Consider the following 16,147-nt stretch of genomic DNA (forward strand, 5'->3'; position numbering starts at 1 on the left):
CTGTAACATTTTTGACTTTGTGAAATATAAAGCTTTTGTAAAGCTTTACTGTCTGTTTTGACATGGACAAGATTGTTCAGTGCTAGGACAAGATTGTTCTATGCATAGGTAAATTCTGTAAAACTGCATTGCATGTTTATTTGTAGTCCTAAATTCAGTAAGATTAATTCTTCAATATTCTTACAGTAGCTGGCAGAAGATTGCAGACTATCTGTCGGCAGACTTCGTATCTTCAGATGATATCATAAATATTATTGATTTAAATGAACTCTGGAGAGGAAAGATTCAGATCTGGGAAAGAAAGGTAAAATAGGTTTTAGGTTATAATTGTGGTGGTTATTTTTTAAAGCATCTGTGTACCTCATTTAAAGCATTTATTGTGCAGTGCATTTTATGCCTTAATCCAAATTTGGTTTCTATCGTGTAAATCAAAGGTAATGTGCAACATGTCTGGGTGGGTGAGAGGATGAAATGATAAATGAGACCATCAAGATCTGAACTTCAGAAATCCAGATGCACCCCTCTGAAATATTTTTGTTAAAACTTACTGTTCAAAATTAGATAATTTTATATCTATCACAAATCATTGTCATGTAAGTATAAGTCATTGTTGCAAGCATATGTCTAATGTTTCTGCAAACCTGAGAGCTTTGTGACATTGTGTACATTTTCAGCATTACTGTTTTGGATTTCCTAGTTGGTTATCTAAGTCTAGTATTTTTTCTTAATTTTACAGTTCTAAGAAAAAATAATACTAATTGTTAAAAATAATAACACATCTAACTGGCTGAAAAGAAATAATTTTAATCTCTTTTTGACACATTTATTGTCATCTTTTTTTTTTTTTTTCAGTTTGGATCAGGAGCAGATTTTCCAGAATTTTGTATTAAGAGCACTTCAGCAAAGACATTCAGGACTGCAAAATTAAATTCTTGCTTTGCTGCTAAGAAAGAGTGGCAATCGAGGAACACTGATACTTTGCCAGAAGCAAGTATTATTCTTGATGTTTTCTTTGAATTTTAGAATTTGTCTGTTTTACTTTCCAGAGAAAATTAATAATTGGGGAATTCTTAGTCAGAACTGAAAGTATAGAAGTAATGATTTCATAAAGGATATTGAGGAATGCTTCTTTTGTACATCTGTATTGTCAAAACAGGTCCTTAATACTCCATCTGTTTGTTCTTAGGGATACAATACCAGATTTTTTTTTTTAGTAGAAATTGAGACTTTGTTCAGTTTAATACTCAAAATAGTTAAATTATGAATTCTGTATTTATCTAACCCTTCCCACTTAATTTTAAAGGTTTGGGGTTGGTTTTTTTTTACACTCTTGCTGCTTCATGTTTTCTCCTGGAAGTAGATAATTGATGGGAACTCCAGAATCATATGTGTTGATGAAAACAAAAATGAGAATTATGAAAATTGGCATCAGTTTGGAGTTTGTTGTTTTCATTGTTAAAACATGGAAAATTTGTATTGCATTTGTCTGTTCCTGGTAGATCATATTTTATTTTGGGTAACAATTAGAACTCATTTAATGCACATTGTTGACATTCTACAAAGTCAGACTTATTATCAAAAATTAAATACCTTCCTTTTTTTAATATAATATAGTATTATGTTGTGAAATGTTTTTGCATTCCTTTATTGCTGTTTCAGATGTTATCTGCAAGGCTAATGCCTCCAGCAAAACACTTGAGGAACTTCAGCTGACATAACATCATATATATAACATAGAGTTATATAGATATAACTATATAGATATAACATATATATAACATAGAGTTATATATATAGGTTTTAATTTGATCTCTTTTCAGGTTTTTCATTACTATGGTCCTGCGCTGGAATTTTTACAGATGGTGGTGCTTTCTGATCTACCTTCCATTTTTATATCAGATCTGGAGTTTGAGCTGTATCCTTTTTTTTAAGGATCTAAACTACTACTGATAATTGTCTATAGCAGAAAGAAAAAGATCAGCATCCACCCATGCAAGTAACAGACAGATGAAGATAGGCAAGGGTTCATTCCTTTCTAGCCTGCCAAAATAGTCACAGTGATTTTTCACAACTGGATTTTTTAGTTTTGACATTTAAAAAACCATGTGTTGTTGATATTATTCTACATATAATTCATCTGTTGATGTACATGCTGTTTGTGGGAAAACAAGAGAAAAATGTGTATTCTGTGCAAGTTTAAAAAAAGCCTCAAGGCCTTCTTAGGGAAGAATGAAGCATACTTCACAATTTAGGAACATTTGTCTGCAAACCATATTTTTATTGTACAGTGGGAAAATCTGTGGCAGGGTTTAGCAGAGGAGTTCTCTCTGCAGTGTGTGCTGCAGAGATCTCGAGATATATTACTATTGGTTTTTAAAAGTATGTATTTTTGGTATTAGTCTTGGTGCACCAATAATACCTTAGGATATATAATACTGGATGCTGAGATTTTGAATATATAAAGATCCGTTTCTGTCAGCCTGTAGTACAGATGTCAGTGGAGTATTTTGTCATATAACATTTTCAAGTGTGTTCACTTTACCAGGAAAGGTGAGTTTTTTATGTTCTGTGGTACTGTAGTATCAAAAACTAGATGCTTGCAGTGCTTCTTTCAGATATGATGGTAACCTGATTTGTAAAATAGAGGTGCATAGTTCTTTGTGAAGATGAGATTCCTTAAACTGTTCTGTTCAGGAGTCTGTCAAGAAAGAATACCGAGGAGACATCTACACTGCTTCTGGACCAGATTTCTTTTCTCTCTGAGAAGGTAAAAACTTTTTATTTCTGTATAGCAGAAAAATGAAGGTATGTATGTTGCCTATAAAAAATACAGGAATAATATTTTAAAATCTAGTCTCTAAGCTTCTTCAATATTTAATTCTAAAGCAAACATGGATTTCAAGAGTCCATGGTATACATACCCACTGAAAAGTTTTCTCTTTATTGCTGCTGAGTTTCAATCTTGTAAAAGATTTTCTAATTTTTAATCCTATCCTGACAGATAATTTCTGTACTATCATAATTGAGCTATTGATTTTTTTAGCAAAAGGTGGGCATGTGTGTAGCCTACAAAATGTATCTAGCTACTGTGAAATGGAAAGGTTTTTTTATTTTATATGGGCATATTCTGATTTTGGATAAAAAGAGTTCATGAAACCTTTACAGTCCTGCTTTCTCCCTCCCTCCTCTGCCTTAGAATGATAGTGACATTATCATATAGCCACAGTATTAATTTGAAGATGTTTTTCCTGAACATTCTATCACCTTTACATACAAGTTAATACATCCTGTTTAGGAAAGTTTTTTAGTGTTCATAAAATAAATCTATGCAAATAGATTAAATATATTAAATAGTGCAGCAAAACAAAACCTGCACTTTAAAAATGGTGGTACAGTTATTATGAATAATATGTTTTTTGTTTACTGTGGAAATGGTATCCCATTATCAGGCTGTATGTTTCATTTTCAGTTTGTTATTTAGGGTTTTAGTAACTCTTTTTCTCCTCTGCTACTCCATTCTCCATTAGCTTAGCCACAAGAGCAAAAGGTCCTTTTTCTAATGCTGTACCAAAAGTATCTTTTAAAATGGTTTTGTATTGGTAAATATCCCAGGTAATCTTCATTTTACTTAAGAATACTCAACACTTGGTCATACCCTTTTTACAATCGAAGGGCTCACATTTCTACTATTTTTTTTTTAAAGAATAAGCCAAAACAGCAAAAACACATTCTCAGGTTACTTTTTAGATTCTGTACATGTTGAATTGAATATATTTTGAAAATAACAATTTCTCATGGGGATTTTTTTTCAGTCTGCTACTCAAAGTATTGCATGTTTGTAGGCTTTTCTAGTACCTGTAATAGCATTGCTTTATTGCTTGAGTGTTCAAATACGTCTGCAGTTTTTCTGTTAGTGCTTATTGGTCTGAAGTCTACATAGAAACATAAACATAGTCCAGTATCTGGTTGAGGGACAAGGGAAATATGTAGGAAGGAAAAAAAAAATAAATTTTTTCATGGGAAGGCAGAGTCACTGATGCCAACTATTATCTTTGAATTCTCTTTTCACTCTGGATACTGCTCTACAAAAATGTTTGGATTTTGGAAGTGTCTCCGGGTTATGGAGACACTTGCAATACATAATAAATAACTTTTTTGTGTATGAAATGGAAATTCAGAAGTTAATGATATCTCAATTGGACCAAAAAGTAAACACAATTTTTACAGCTTTTATGTCAAATGCAGTTCTATTTTCATTGATTTGAATGACAGATACGTTGAAATGTTTTTCTTCAGTTCAAGTAGATTTGAAATAATGCCAAATCAGTAGCTCAAGAATGAAATGTAAAACAGGTTTCACTAATTGCATGTTTTATATTTTCTCTTCTTAGGTGGGAGCTTTATTTACATTGCTGTGTAATGTAAGCAGTGTAGTGATCCCATCTCCTGCCCAGCTGAGCAGCAAGAAATGGAAGGAATATATGGCTAAGAAACCCAAGGTCATTTCTGGTATGTGTATTTTGTTGTGGTTATATGGATGTGTGTGTGTGTGTGTGTATATATATATATATATATATATATGCTGATTTTTTTCTGTATGTTTGGGGTTATCTTTTTAACTTCAATGAAATTAAGTCAGGGATTGTAAAATCTTCGTTGACATGGGAAGATTTAGTGAATGAAAATTCAGCTATGCAAACTTCTGGAAGAAAAATGGTAACATCAAGGCAAACCTTGGGGAAGCACTGTGTCTCCTTTAAACCATTTTTGTGTCCTGTCTGTCAGTTAAGGTTCAGTTTCCACACATCTTTCTGAGGTGATTGTAAAATCCATGGCACAGAGGTTTACTTCTGCAGGTGGAATTCCAGTCTGCTTCACTGAGGTGCTTCCCTTTTCGTTAAGCATTTCCAGAGGTTCTTCAGTGCACTTGCATTTAATGTCAATCTCTTCCTGGGAAAATATAGACTATTAAGAAATACTGAATGCCTCCATACACCTGGGAGCCAGTGTGCTAAACTTGTGATTGAGAACCTGCTCCCTGTAGGGCTGTCCTGATGGCAGCTGACTTTCATACCCTGTGCTTATAAATCTGATTCAGAAAGTGGGAGAAGGGAATCAGTGCAGAGCAAGGCTGGGGCAGATTTCTCAGTCAGCCAGTGAATGTGTCCTGCAAGTGAGGCATTGTACAAGCAGTGACTGTGAGGTTTGTAGGCACTTGAAAACATCAGGCTAGAAGGAACTTGATGGTAACCCAGTGCTTGAAGTACTTATCTAAGACATGATGAAGTGCTGGATTCTGTCTTCTTAAATAATCTCATTTATACATGGTCTAATACACAATTAACATAGATTTCAAGGAACAGTGACTATTTCTGTTGCCAACTCAAGACAATTTTTAAAACAAGTATGCAGATGAAGATAGCTCATACTAGTGACTGATATCTTTTCAGGTTTAGAGACAGGAGAAAATTGAAAGGAATTAGGAAGACTTGTATAACAGGACAAGAAGCTTAATTATGGAATGGGTACTGGCAGTACAACAAAAGTTGCGTTTTTCCCAACCTGGAAATGAAACTCGAGATAATTTTAGCAAGGAGGTAATAAAAAAGGGGATCTTTATTGAAGGCCTTCAGAGGCAGTTATGGAAAGATGTCCACAAAAGCCTACCCCCCCCAGGGGTGAGTACGTTTATAGATTTTATGAAATTAGCATAATTGATTAAAAGCACCAATTAGAGACAATTCCCCCCCAGGCCAAGCCCCTTCTCTGGAGCCTCCCCTTCAGCACTAGTTATACTTTGTCCATGAGAATGTATCCTGAAGAGTTGTTCTCAGCCTTGGTTCTCAGGAAGAACCAAGATAGCACTGGGGCCTTGTACTTCCCAGGGCTTGGAGCGCTGGAATTTGTTTTGTCTTTCTGCTTAGGGAAAGGCCATGGAAAAGTACTGGGGAAATCAGCTATTTATACAGTATGTGACAGAGTTAAAGCATATGTGTGAAGAATATAGAGAACATAAAAAAGAAAACAGGCAAAAGCCAAATGGCATCAGCAGTATATAGACTTAAAGTTTTCTGCATGTTTGAAAGTGGTTGAGTACAGAGGGTGTAGAGCTGGTCACAGCAGCAGCATTTGTATTTATTGGAGAGAGAGTAGTGATTCAGTCAAATGAGCACAAGATCCCCAGTGTCTGCAGGATATTTGTCCTGTGCTCCAGTGGAAGGGTTTTGTACAAGTATTAACTATTGTGTGATCAGTAATACACAACAAGTTCTTATTAAGCCTCTTGAGTAATATTTACTATAGGAGAAGAAGCACGACTTTCTAAATGTATTTTCTTGTTTGGTTGAAAACTGTTGATTTTTTTAGTAGATACCACTAATCTGACTGTACTAAGGATTTGTGAATCCTTAATCTCTTCCATCTGTGGGAAAGTATAATTCTTGGTATTGGTAGTTCTTAAATGCTAAGATTAAAATGCGACATAAAAGCTTACCCATCAGGAGTCATCTTTGAGATGTCAAGATAAACTGGAGAAGAAATATATTTCAAATGACATGGGAAACAGGAAAATATGCAACATTTTTGGAATCTTTATTCTTTTTCCTTTCTCTGAATTTGTGTTGAGGTAGTCTTTTGCCTTCTGTGTCCAACTACACATTTTCAGCAAACACAGGAATATATTATTTGTTGCTTACAAAAATTTATTATACTAATAAATACTCAATTCCCATAGAGTTAATTCTTGAGTCAGTACTGCAAATACCTTATGAGATTAAAGTATTTGACTTTTGAAATTGACTACATCAAGAGATATTCATTGTCTTGATTACTATATCTACCAAGGCGCTATAAAAAGTTTTTTGTGTGAAAAGATAGCAAACCATCCTTTCACTGTTACTGTCAGGTCCCACATTAATTTACTTTGAAAACTGCATACTTTATGCCAGTGTTTAAAAATAGATTGTCTTTATCTTTCATCCAGGCACAAGGGTAAAGCAGGGAGTGAAGCTTTTATTAATGAATAATGCAGTGTCCTTGGGAAGAGTGTGTACAAGATTTCCTTTTCTTCTACAGTTGGATGTTCATCCACTGAACATGTACATATTTCAATGCACATATATAAAAAGGCCTGTTTTTACCTAGCAGAACAGAAACTTCTCTTAATTGTTTCATAGTAAAAATGTAACTTTGCCAGTTAAAGGTTTGCCCATCACTTAGCCCAATTAAAGAACTTCTATTGGCTGCTGGTTAGCAAGATTTCTCACAGAACAGAGGAAAGCAAATGAAAGAATTTTGATGGTGGATTTTAGTTTGTTTTAAAGATGTTTTCCTGAGGGTGTTTCACAGTTATGTCCTGATATTTGTTAAGTTCCAGAAATTGAACTGAAAGGAGAATCTTGCCGATACTATTTCTTGCTACAAGGCAATGGCTCTGGAGGATGTAAAGCAACCTTGATTCATTCAGCTGGCCAGATCAATGGGATGGCCACTCTTGCTGCAGTAAATGGAAAGCTAAAGGCAAAAGCAGAAGAAACAGAGTCAGGTAATTGTAATCAGTTATTTATTAATGAGTATCTGAATGCAGGCAAATGCTACTAAATTTCTTAAGTTCGTTTTATTCACTCCAGGCACTATTAAAAGGGAGAAAACCGGGAGGAATATTACATCTTCTAACAATATTTTTCAAAATCTGTAAGAAAATATAATAAGAGCTTATTTATTCACTGAATTTACTGCTACTATATTTTTTTAATTGATTATGCAAAGTTATTGTCAGTCATTTCTCATAATTGAGATTAGTTGAAAATTGTTTATTGAAAAGGGACATATATATAAAAGTAATGCAAAACAAATTTGTGAAAACTTAAAGGTTAGAAAGTGTGTATTGTTGGTGTAAAGACTGACCAGCCCATGCCAAAAATCTAGGTAAATATCTTTTGGAAATCCTGTTTCACGGATGATTTAAAATAAAAACTTCAAGGCCAGTGGACAAGTTGAGTTTTGTTATTACCTTCAGTTCCTTTGCTGATGTCCATGTTACTGCAGTCTTCAGGGTATGAGCTGGCACTCCTGTCCTAACTGCTCCACTAGGCAGGAGCAGGTGTGCAGCCATTTATCATGGAGTAGTTGTCATGTTACAGCTACACCTACCAGATAACTCTACTAATTCCTGCATTTGTTTCAATAACACTGGCAAAGAAAAGGAGCACAGTGACCTGCATCTTATCCACTTAATTCCTTATTATTGAAATAAATCTGTATGTGATATGACTGATTACTCTGCCATTTATCCTAATTAAAATCCCATTAGTACAGCATCAGAAGACTGAAAGTCCTTGACCATATGCTGGGAGAAAACTTTTCTTTCCTGGTATCAAACTTAGGATCTTTTTATCTTCTTTAAGTGTTAGTCATGTTTAATTGTGTTGTCATTGTACTGGTTTTGTACAGAAATTCAAAAATACTAGTCAGGCATCTCTTCAACTGGAATGAATTTGTGTGGTTTTTCGATGATTAGCCATATTTGAAAGTCTGGTAATTTCCTTTGAATATGAGATTTTTATGTTTCCTATATTTAATGACTCCAAAAAGAGATTTGTAATAAAGATTTCTCCTAATTTGGACAGACTTTGATATTTCTGACTTTATCAAGTCTCTGCCATGCTATTGTGGAGAGGAGATTGTACAGAGAGAAACAAAACTGTCTCGTCTCCAAGTGTTTGCCTTGAAGGAGTATCTCAGTAAGTAATGGGAAAGCTCTGGTCATTCTCAAACTAGTGTTTAAAAGGTCTTTATTTCAGGTTGGATGGGATGGTTCACCTCAAAAACTGAAGTTGTTTGACAACCCAAGTGTGTTGATCACTTTGTGAAGGAATAGCAGAAGTTTATTTTTAAACTTTGAAGTACATCCATGTTTATCTGTCAGATAATGGAAGTTATCTGACAGATAATGGAAGAACTAGTGTTGATGGTTGCTACAGAGAATACTCTGAATTTTTGAGCATAGCTTTGAAATAATTCTGTGATGATTTCCCCAAAATTATTTACTGCAGGATATGCCTTCTGCAAAAATAAGGATTCTTGTTTGGATTTTTCAGCTTTTTAAATTTTTATTCTTTATTTGAAAAGTCTTAAGCAGCAGAAGAACACCATGGATTGTAGATTTGTTAGATTTATCATGATGCATCATTCATAATGATAACTTAAAAGATCATCCTCCTTAGATTTTTATGACTTTGCAGAGGAGTACATTTGAGTGTCCTGTTTTTTTACCATCTTAAGTCCATTGCATAAAGAGACTCGATTAAAAGAAAAAATGCTTCAGAGAGTTTGGCTGGCTTATTGAAAATGGCATGCTGTGGAGATAATTTAGCTGTATTCTCATTACCAGAATAGTAGCTTAAAGAAAATAAGATTTCTGTAAGTAGCCTTGTCTCCCACCCCACATCCCCTGCTGACTCAGTTATTTTCAGATTCCTGTCTGCCTCAGCCCTGAGGCTGGGCCTGCTTGCCCAGCTTTAGAGCTTGTGTTTTAGTTTCTTTCGAGTGGGTCACCCATTTCCATTAAAGGACTCAGCTGGGGGACCTAAATCATAGCAGAATTACCTGACCTTTGATATTCTGACCGAAGAGCCCAGAACAGGCTTTCAGTTATGGTGGAGCCACACTCCTGCCACAGCAGTGGGAACAGGTGGGTGGGAGGCTCTGCAGGCTGGAGCCCTTTGCTTTTAATCTCAGCAAGTCCAGGTGTTTGTCTCTGGGGGATTCAAACCTGGATGTACTCAGAAATGCATATACCCAGAACTTAAAGGACTGTAAAAACATGAATCATGTGTGACTTCAGCTGTTCTGCTATTATTTTCATTTTTCCTTGGAATAAACCACCCATGTCTTACTAATACAATAGTAAATGTCAAGTTGACTTACTTGTCTTACTGTGTTTGGGTGGGGATTTTCTTGTTTAATTGTTTTTTAGCAGGCTCCTGTTGTTGTTACTTGCAGATGCAATACGTTTTTATTTTTTCTTTTATAGACAGAAAGGAATTGACCAAGAAGCCTGCAGTTATTTCTACCAATGAGTTTAGAAGCTTATTAAAACTTACAAGAGAAAGTTTTTTGGACCTGTACAGCACTAGTCTTCCTAAGCCTGTTCTACAGAAAGTCTGCAATAAAACCAGATCATGCACTGTGACTTGTGGTAAGTATTTTTATATACAAAATACACTGTTTATTTTCTTTGGATGTTTTTTAATATTTTTTGGTTGTCAATATTTTGCTAAAAAGAATAAAGTATTTTTACCAAAAGAGGAAAACATGGAAGGAAAAGTAAAGTAGCTTTCTAGGCTTATTTTGCAAACTGAAATTACCCTTGCAATGCCTATTTCCTTTTCTTTCTTGACAAAAATTTGTCCAGAAAACATTTCTGATTGCATAACGAGGTAGATTTTTATTTACATACTTTCAGAGATATGAATTGAGGAATACCTAATATAATGGACTGTATATCTATTTCTTTAAGGAATAAGATTCTTTATTTAGGGTTATCCAATATGTACTTTTTGCAGAGCCTGATTTAATGGAGCCAAATCCATTGGAGTGGCCAGAAAGACATGTTCTTCAGAATTTGGAAAACTTTGAAAAAAACAAGCAAAAAATGAGGTAATAATAAAATACTGCAGATTTTCTTTGGAATAGCCATTGAATTTTGCTGTAGAGGAGCTTTGTGTTGATAACCACTGTGTAAACCATTTTCACATATATTGATAATCTTTCAAAGAAAATAATTGCTTAAGTCTAAAACTATTTTTCTGTCAATTTCCAAAGGTGCAATTTCTTGGTATTTGAATGAGTATTGTTTTGATTTTTATTGACTAAATGCAACTGGAATCTAGCTGAAAGCAGAATAGTTCTAAAACTAAATTACCAAAATGGCACTTCTAGAAAATAGTAGCCATGGTAGGAAAACATACAAAAGCTTTTCTTTCTCCCAATACACCCTAAGTAATAGAGATAATTTAGTTGTTTTTGTCAACATGTACAATGTGTTCTAATCTTGTATTTCATAGTCAGTACTTAATATCCTGTATCAAGTAATTTTGAAGTCAAAGAGCCTATTGGTTTTTTATTTGGAATTTTTATTTAGTTATGTTTTGCCTTCAGTGCTGTTCAGATGAAACCCGTAGATCTTTGTGTCACTTAAGGCAGTCTGTTGATTTCAGTTCAGCTCTCTCTTTATATAACACTTGTCAAGGAATGTTTTGGTTGCATATTAGAAAAAGGTTCTTTACCCAGGGGGTGGTAGTGCACTGAACAGGCTCCCCAGGGAAGTGTCACAACACCAGCCTGACAGAGCTCAAGAAGAGTTTGGACAATGTTCTCAGGCACATGGTGTGGCTCTTGGGGATGGTTCTGTGCAGGGCCAGGAGTTGGACTTGATGATCCTTGTAGTTCATTCCAGTTCAGCTTGTTTTGTGATTCTGTGACTTAATGGTCTATGGTGGTAACATTCATGCTGACAGACCTGCAGAGCCAAGTGTCCAACTGTCCTCTTCAGAGTCACTTCCATCCCATTTCCCTCTTTCAAGTACAGGAGTTTGCCGTGGCTTAGACTGGAGTTCTGCATATGATAAATTCTCACATTAGCATTCTCATGGTGGTATTATTACTATTGGCTTTTGTTTTCAAACAGGCAAAGTTCTTCCTTTTAATTAGCTGTTGAAAAGCTTCCTGAATGACCTTTCTGTTCACTGACACATAGTGTTTATTTTATTGCTCATAAACTGAACTGATTATCTTTCTTATCCTGCATCAGGATATAATGTTTTGCCTAACAGTAGAAAAGGGGAACTTTGATATACTTGATTGAAGACACTAAAAGAGAATGGAGGGTTGTATGCAGTAGTGACTTCATGGTTCCTTTCCTGTCTATTGTATATATTTTTTTAATGGGAACCAATTTTTGGTCCTAAAATAGTAAAAAGGTTTGAATAATCTTCTTCCTATGTTGTATGTCATCACCAAACTCTAAATTCTTGAAGAAATTACTTTCTTCAGTCAAATGTTAGAGAATTTACACCAATTATCATGTTAGAGAATTTACACCAATTATCATTCACACATTTGTGTGAATGTTCTTAAGGAGCAACTTTGTTCATTTTACTTTGGTGCTAGTTTAATTTCTCCAGAGCAGCAAGGATTTAATATCTTTAAAATACCATGAGTTTATTAAAAAAAATATAATAAAAAAAAAAAAGAATCTTAGACTGATCTTTCCTTGCTTCCTTTTTTCCAGAGTTCCTCTGTTTGCACATTCATCTGAGCAGTTGCTGGGACATAAAGACAGCCAGCGGGAGTCGCTGACCCTGCTGGATGCTAAAGAGCTGCTGAAGTATTTCACCCCAGAAGGGCTGCCCGTGGGGGATCTCCAGCCACTCCAGGTTCCCAAGCGGTATGAGCAGCAGGTTAAAGCTGCAGCAGGTTAAAGCTGCAGCAGGTTAAAGCTGCAGCAGGTTAAAGCTGCAGCATGTTAAAGCTGCTGAAGACCACACTCAGAGCTGATGTAGGGACAAGTAAATGAGGGTGCAGTGGGCGTCACAGAATGGCATAACTGGATTGGAGTTTTTAACTTGCAGTATCCTTACATCACATGCCTGCCAGTGAAATCAACTGCTTTGGTCTCCCATCAGTATTGCTGTTTAGTTCTTTCAGAATCTGAAATGGCTGGAGATGATGATCTTGGTCCTAGGCATTTAAACAACAAAAGAATCACCTGAAGCACAAGTGTTACTGGTAGAGCTCTGCTAAGCTGCTGCTGCCTATGTGTCTATTTCCAGGAGAGTATTACTAGTATTTCTAGTAAAGCAGAAGCTACTGTGGCAGAGTAATGTAATTTTTTTGGTGTGATTTCTTTCAGTGGAGGGGAGTCTAGGTGGGAAGACAAAATAGGAAAAGGAAATTGCTGAGCCTATTTAACCATGTTTGTTCCCTGTCGTGCTTTTTATGTGGTAAAGTGCTTCTTGAGGGAAACTTATGTACTCTGGTGGCTTTGCAAGTATTCATTCTTAGTGTGTCTGCTGGTAATTATTAGTATATTAACTTCTGCTTTTTCAGCAGGAAGATAGATACATGGAGTTACTGGAGTAGTTTTCAGGATCTGAATATCTGTTAGATTTAAGGCCAGACTCTACAGGAGTCAGTGTTTGTAGAACCAGAGCCTCTACTATTTGTGCAGTGTGTCACAGAGTGGTAGGTAAGCAAGGCAGTCTTTGCAGTCACTACAATTATATTTGTTGACCTTTCTAATACTGAATAATAGAAACTATGATGCAGTTATTTGATATAGCCCTTGATCCTTTTTCAGACTTCATTATATGTCATACGAGTGCTTGTGAGAGGGAAAGGTTCTGTAGTATTTTGGATTTTCTGTAGGATTTTTGAGACTTCTGTGAAATAGTTACTGAAATTTTGAAACAAAACTTAATATGTTCTGAGCAGAGAATTCAAGCAAATTAGAAAACATGCTGTAAAGATTTAGAATCTCCTAGTGGGTTGTTAATGAGTGCAGAAGATTTAGAATTTTGACTAAAATATTTTCCTTCCAACTAGTTGTGTGGGAAAGAAGTGAATAATTTTTCACTGCAAAGATCTATTTTTTTAGTCTTTGATTTTTTTTCAAAGCCTCCAGAGAAGCACTATAGCAGAGAGTACCTTGAGTGTCTTGAATGATTTGCATTGATGAGTGAGATCTGAATTTGAATCAAGTCCAACAGATCCCTGTACTCTGAGCTGCTCGCTCCCCTGGCAGATGCTCTGACTAAATTCTCTGGAATAATGAGGAACTTTGCACAGTAGGTGACCAAGAGCAGTGAATACAGACCCAAGGATCTTCCTGACCAACAAAAGGATTGAAGAGATTTTGAGAGGGACTGGTGAATTAAGGGCATGTTTGCTTGTTTTCTGTGTTTGAGCTGAGATAGAAGTTTGATAGATTACAGTTTTGGCTGACAGTCTTTCCAAATTATCATCTTGCTAGATCCAGTATCACATCTTTGCTGGATATTTTTCTCAGGTTATTCCAGTGGAAATGGTGCAGAGGCAGTCTATATGAATAAAATTTGAAGCAATGTGTAAGTTTCAGACTGTTACATCTTTCCTTTATCTCTTCCCTTCTTTAGAGATAAATGTCATGGTGTGTTGAGATCTGGCAGCAAGATCATTCTATCTGCCTTGCTATGGCTTATTCTGTTGAAATACCTTCAAACAAATGCACTCATGTGATTTAGCTGCAGAGAGTTACTAGCTGGAATTGAAATATCCCAGGAAACAAGCCCTTAGTTCTGAGATCTGGGAGAGATGAGTGTTGGACAAGGCAACAACTTGAAGCCAAAGGGAAGGAATTGACTACTTATAGTGCGTGTGAAATATGGGAGGTCACTTGCCAGTTCCTCTCAGTTCATTCCACTACTCAGGTGTCCCATTGTGAGATTGTGATATTTTCCTAGTTTTATCGGTAAATTATTTGGAGCAGTGACCTTAACTGTCTGAGAAATGTCTAAGAGCTTTTGTAAAAATAATAGCTCATTAGGAATTAGTTGAATTTAAATTCTCACTTCAATACAGATTTAATTGATGCCTTAGCCTAGAGGCTTAGCTGTAAGACATGCTGTTTTGCTCTTCCTATGTCAAGGCATTTGCTTCTGATTTTTGGAAGTATAGTTTATCCTGACAGTAACTAGTTAAAATAGATCTTTATTTTTCTCCTTTCAGTGAAACTACATTTCTTTTGACACCAGAGCTTACTCCTAGAAAACTCAGAGCTTTGCCTTTTGAAAAAGCAGCTGGATGCTATTATCATGGACTCGAGTAAGTTTCCTGGCTTCTTTTCCCAGATTTATTTTTTATTTTCCAGGCTAGGTATAATTAGAAAAGTTTCAAGCAACATGTTTAAGGGTATGTTAATTATGGTTTAAATGTCACTGGCTTAAATCTCAACATTCCTGCCTTGATGCCTGATGTTTGTAGAAACATTGAAGGTCTTCTTTTCTCAGTTGTACTGCTGTATCTATTCTCAGTGTCTCTGAAAATTTTTTTCAGAACTGAAAATGGCAAGGGAATTGGGGTTCTTTGTACATATCAAGTTCCTCAGAAACTCATGCTTTAAGTACATACATAGTTTCTGCTTTGGTATTTAATTGTAGACTCTTCCAGACTAATAGTCAAAAGGTTTACTGAGAGCTGCTGTGATGGTATGTTATGATAACTGCTACCTGTATGTTCAGGGAACCTGAAAACACCAGCTGGCAAATGTTAGTGGTAACAACATTCAAAAGGATCCATGTGGTTAGGACTGTTCGTTAATTTCAGCCAGCCAGAAATAGTTACTTGTCAAAGCAAATAAATGGGCAAACTGTCACATAATGTGACTGTGTAAAAATAGTTTAGAAAAATACAAATATTGACATTGAGGGGAAAAGGAAAAAGGCTATAGAAATGCTGGAGCAGATAATTAATAATTCTCCCATACAGACAATCTTAGTGCAGTATATATTAAGAAATACAGTGGATACCAAGCATAGTTAGTTCAGTTTCTGTGCAAATTTCTGCTGCTTCCTAAAATCACATTTTCAAATGATCAGATTATCAGAATGTGGCTAACAATGCTGCTGGTATCTTTTTCCTGTCAATTTTAGTTTGGTTAAGCCTGTGTTTAATTTCTGGTAATTTTAGTCAGGCTCTCAAGGGCAGTGAAGCATTCTTATCTGTTTTGTTACCTTTTTTTCTAAACAGTAACTCATGAGTCTGTTAGCCTTTTTAGATTTGTAATAAGTGGCACATGAGAGGCAACTGGGTAGAAAAGAGAAATACATATGGTAGGTGTGAGAAGAAACAACTTGTCTGTTGCTATGTGGTATCTTGCTTCCCTGCCTGACCTCAGCAGAGTGTGCCTGAGATTTCAAATTAGGCACAGCACAGCTTGTGCTTCCTCTTCTCTTAGCAAAATATGACCACAGGGAGGCCTGGGTATTGTGGAGAGGAGGAAGATCCTGGCATGTTAATACTGCAGGGGCAATGTGCTTAGCAGTATGGGAGGGAAGCAGTGAGAGGTATTTTAACAAGGGTGTTGTGGTTTTGGGGCAGATGTGTTTGG

The 16,147-nt window shown here is 35.7% G+C and overlaps 1 protein-coding gene across 2 annotated transcripts in view; it reads left to right on the forward strand.

Annotated features, from left to right (window-relative positions):
* Window positions 1–16,147, forward strand: part of MTBP (MDM2 binding protein) — a 29,123-nt gene that overhangs the window by 4,821 nt on the left and 8,155 nt on the right. The window contains exons 7-17 of one of the 2 annotated variants that reach the window (XM_015617139.3): window positions 187–304; window positions 853–987; window positions 1,821–1,915; window positions 2,695–2,767; window positions 4,392–4,509; window positions 7,370–7,543; window positions 8,628–8,741; window positions 10,034–10,198; window positions 10,566–10,659; window positions 12,293–12,448; window positions 14,767–14,862. In XM_015617139.3, coding sequence (XP_015472625.1) covers window positions 187–304; window positions 853–987; window positions 1,821–1,915; window positions 2,695–2,767; window positions 4,392–4,509; window positions 7,370–7,543; window positions 8,628–8,741; window positions 10,034–10,198; window positions 10,566–10,659; window positions 12,293–12,448; window positions 14,767–14,862 — 1,338 coding nt within the window. The remainder of the gene's footprint in view (window positions 1–186; window positions 305–852; window positions 988–1,820; window positions 1,916–2,694; window positions 2,768–4,391; window positions 4,510–7,369; window positions 7,544–8,627; window positions 8,742–10,033; window positions 10,199–10,565; window positions 10,660–12,292; window positions 12,449–14,766; window positions 14,863–16,147) is intronic. The other variant, XM_015617140.3, reaches the window with a different exon arrangement.

This window comes from Parus major, chromosome 2 (assembly GCF_001522545.3).
Source record: "Parus major isolate Abel chromosome 2, Parus_major1.1, whole genome shotgun sequence".
NCBI lineage: Eukaryota > Metazoa > Chordata > Aves > Passeriformes > Paridae > Parus > Parus major.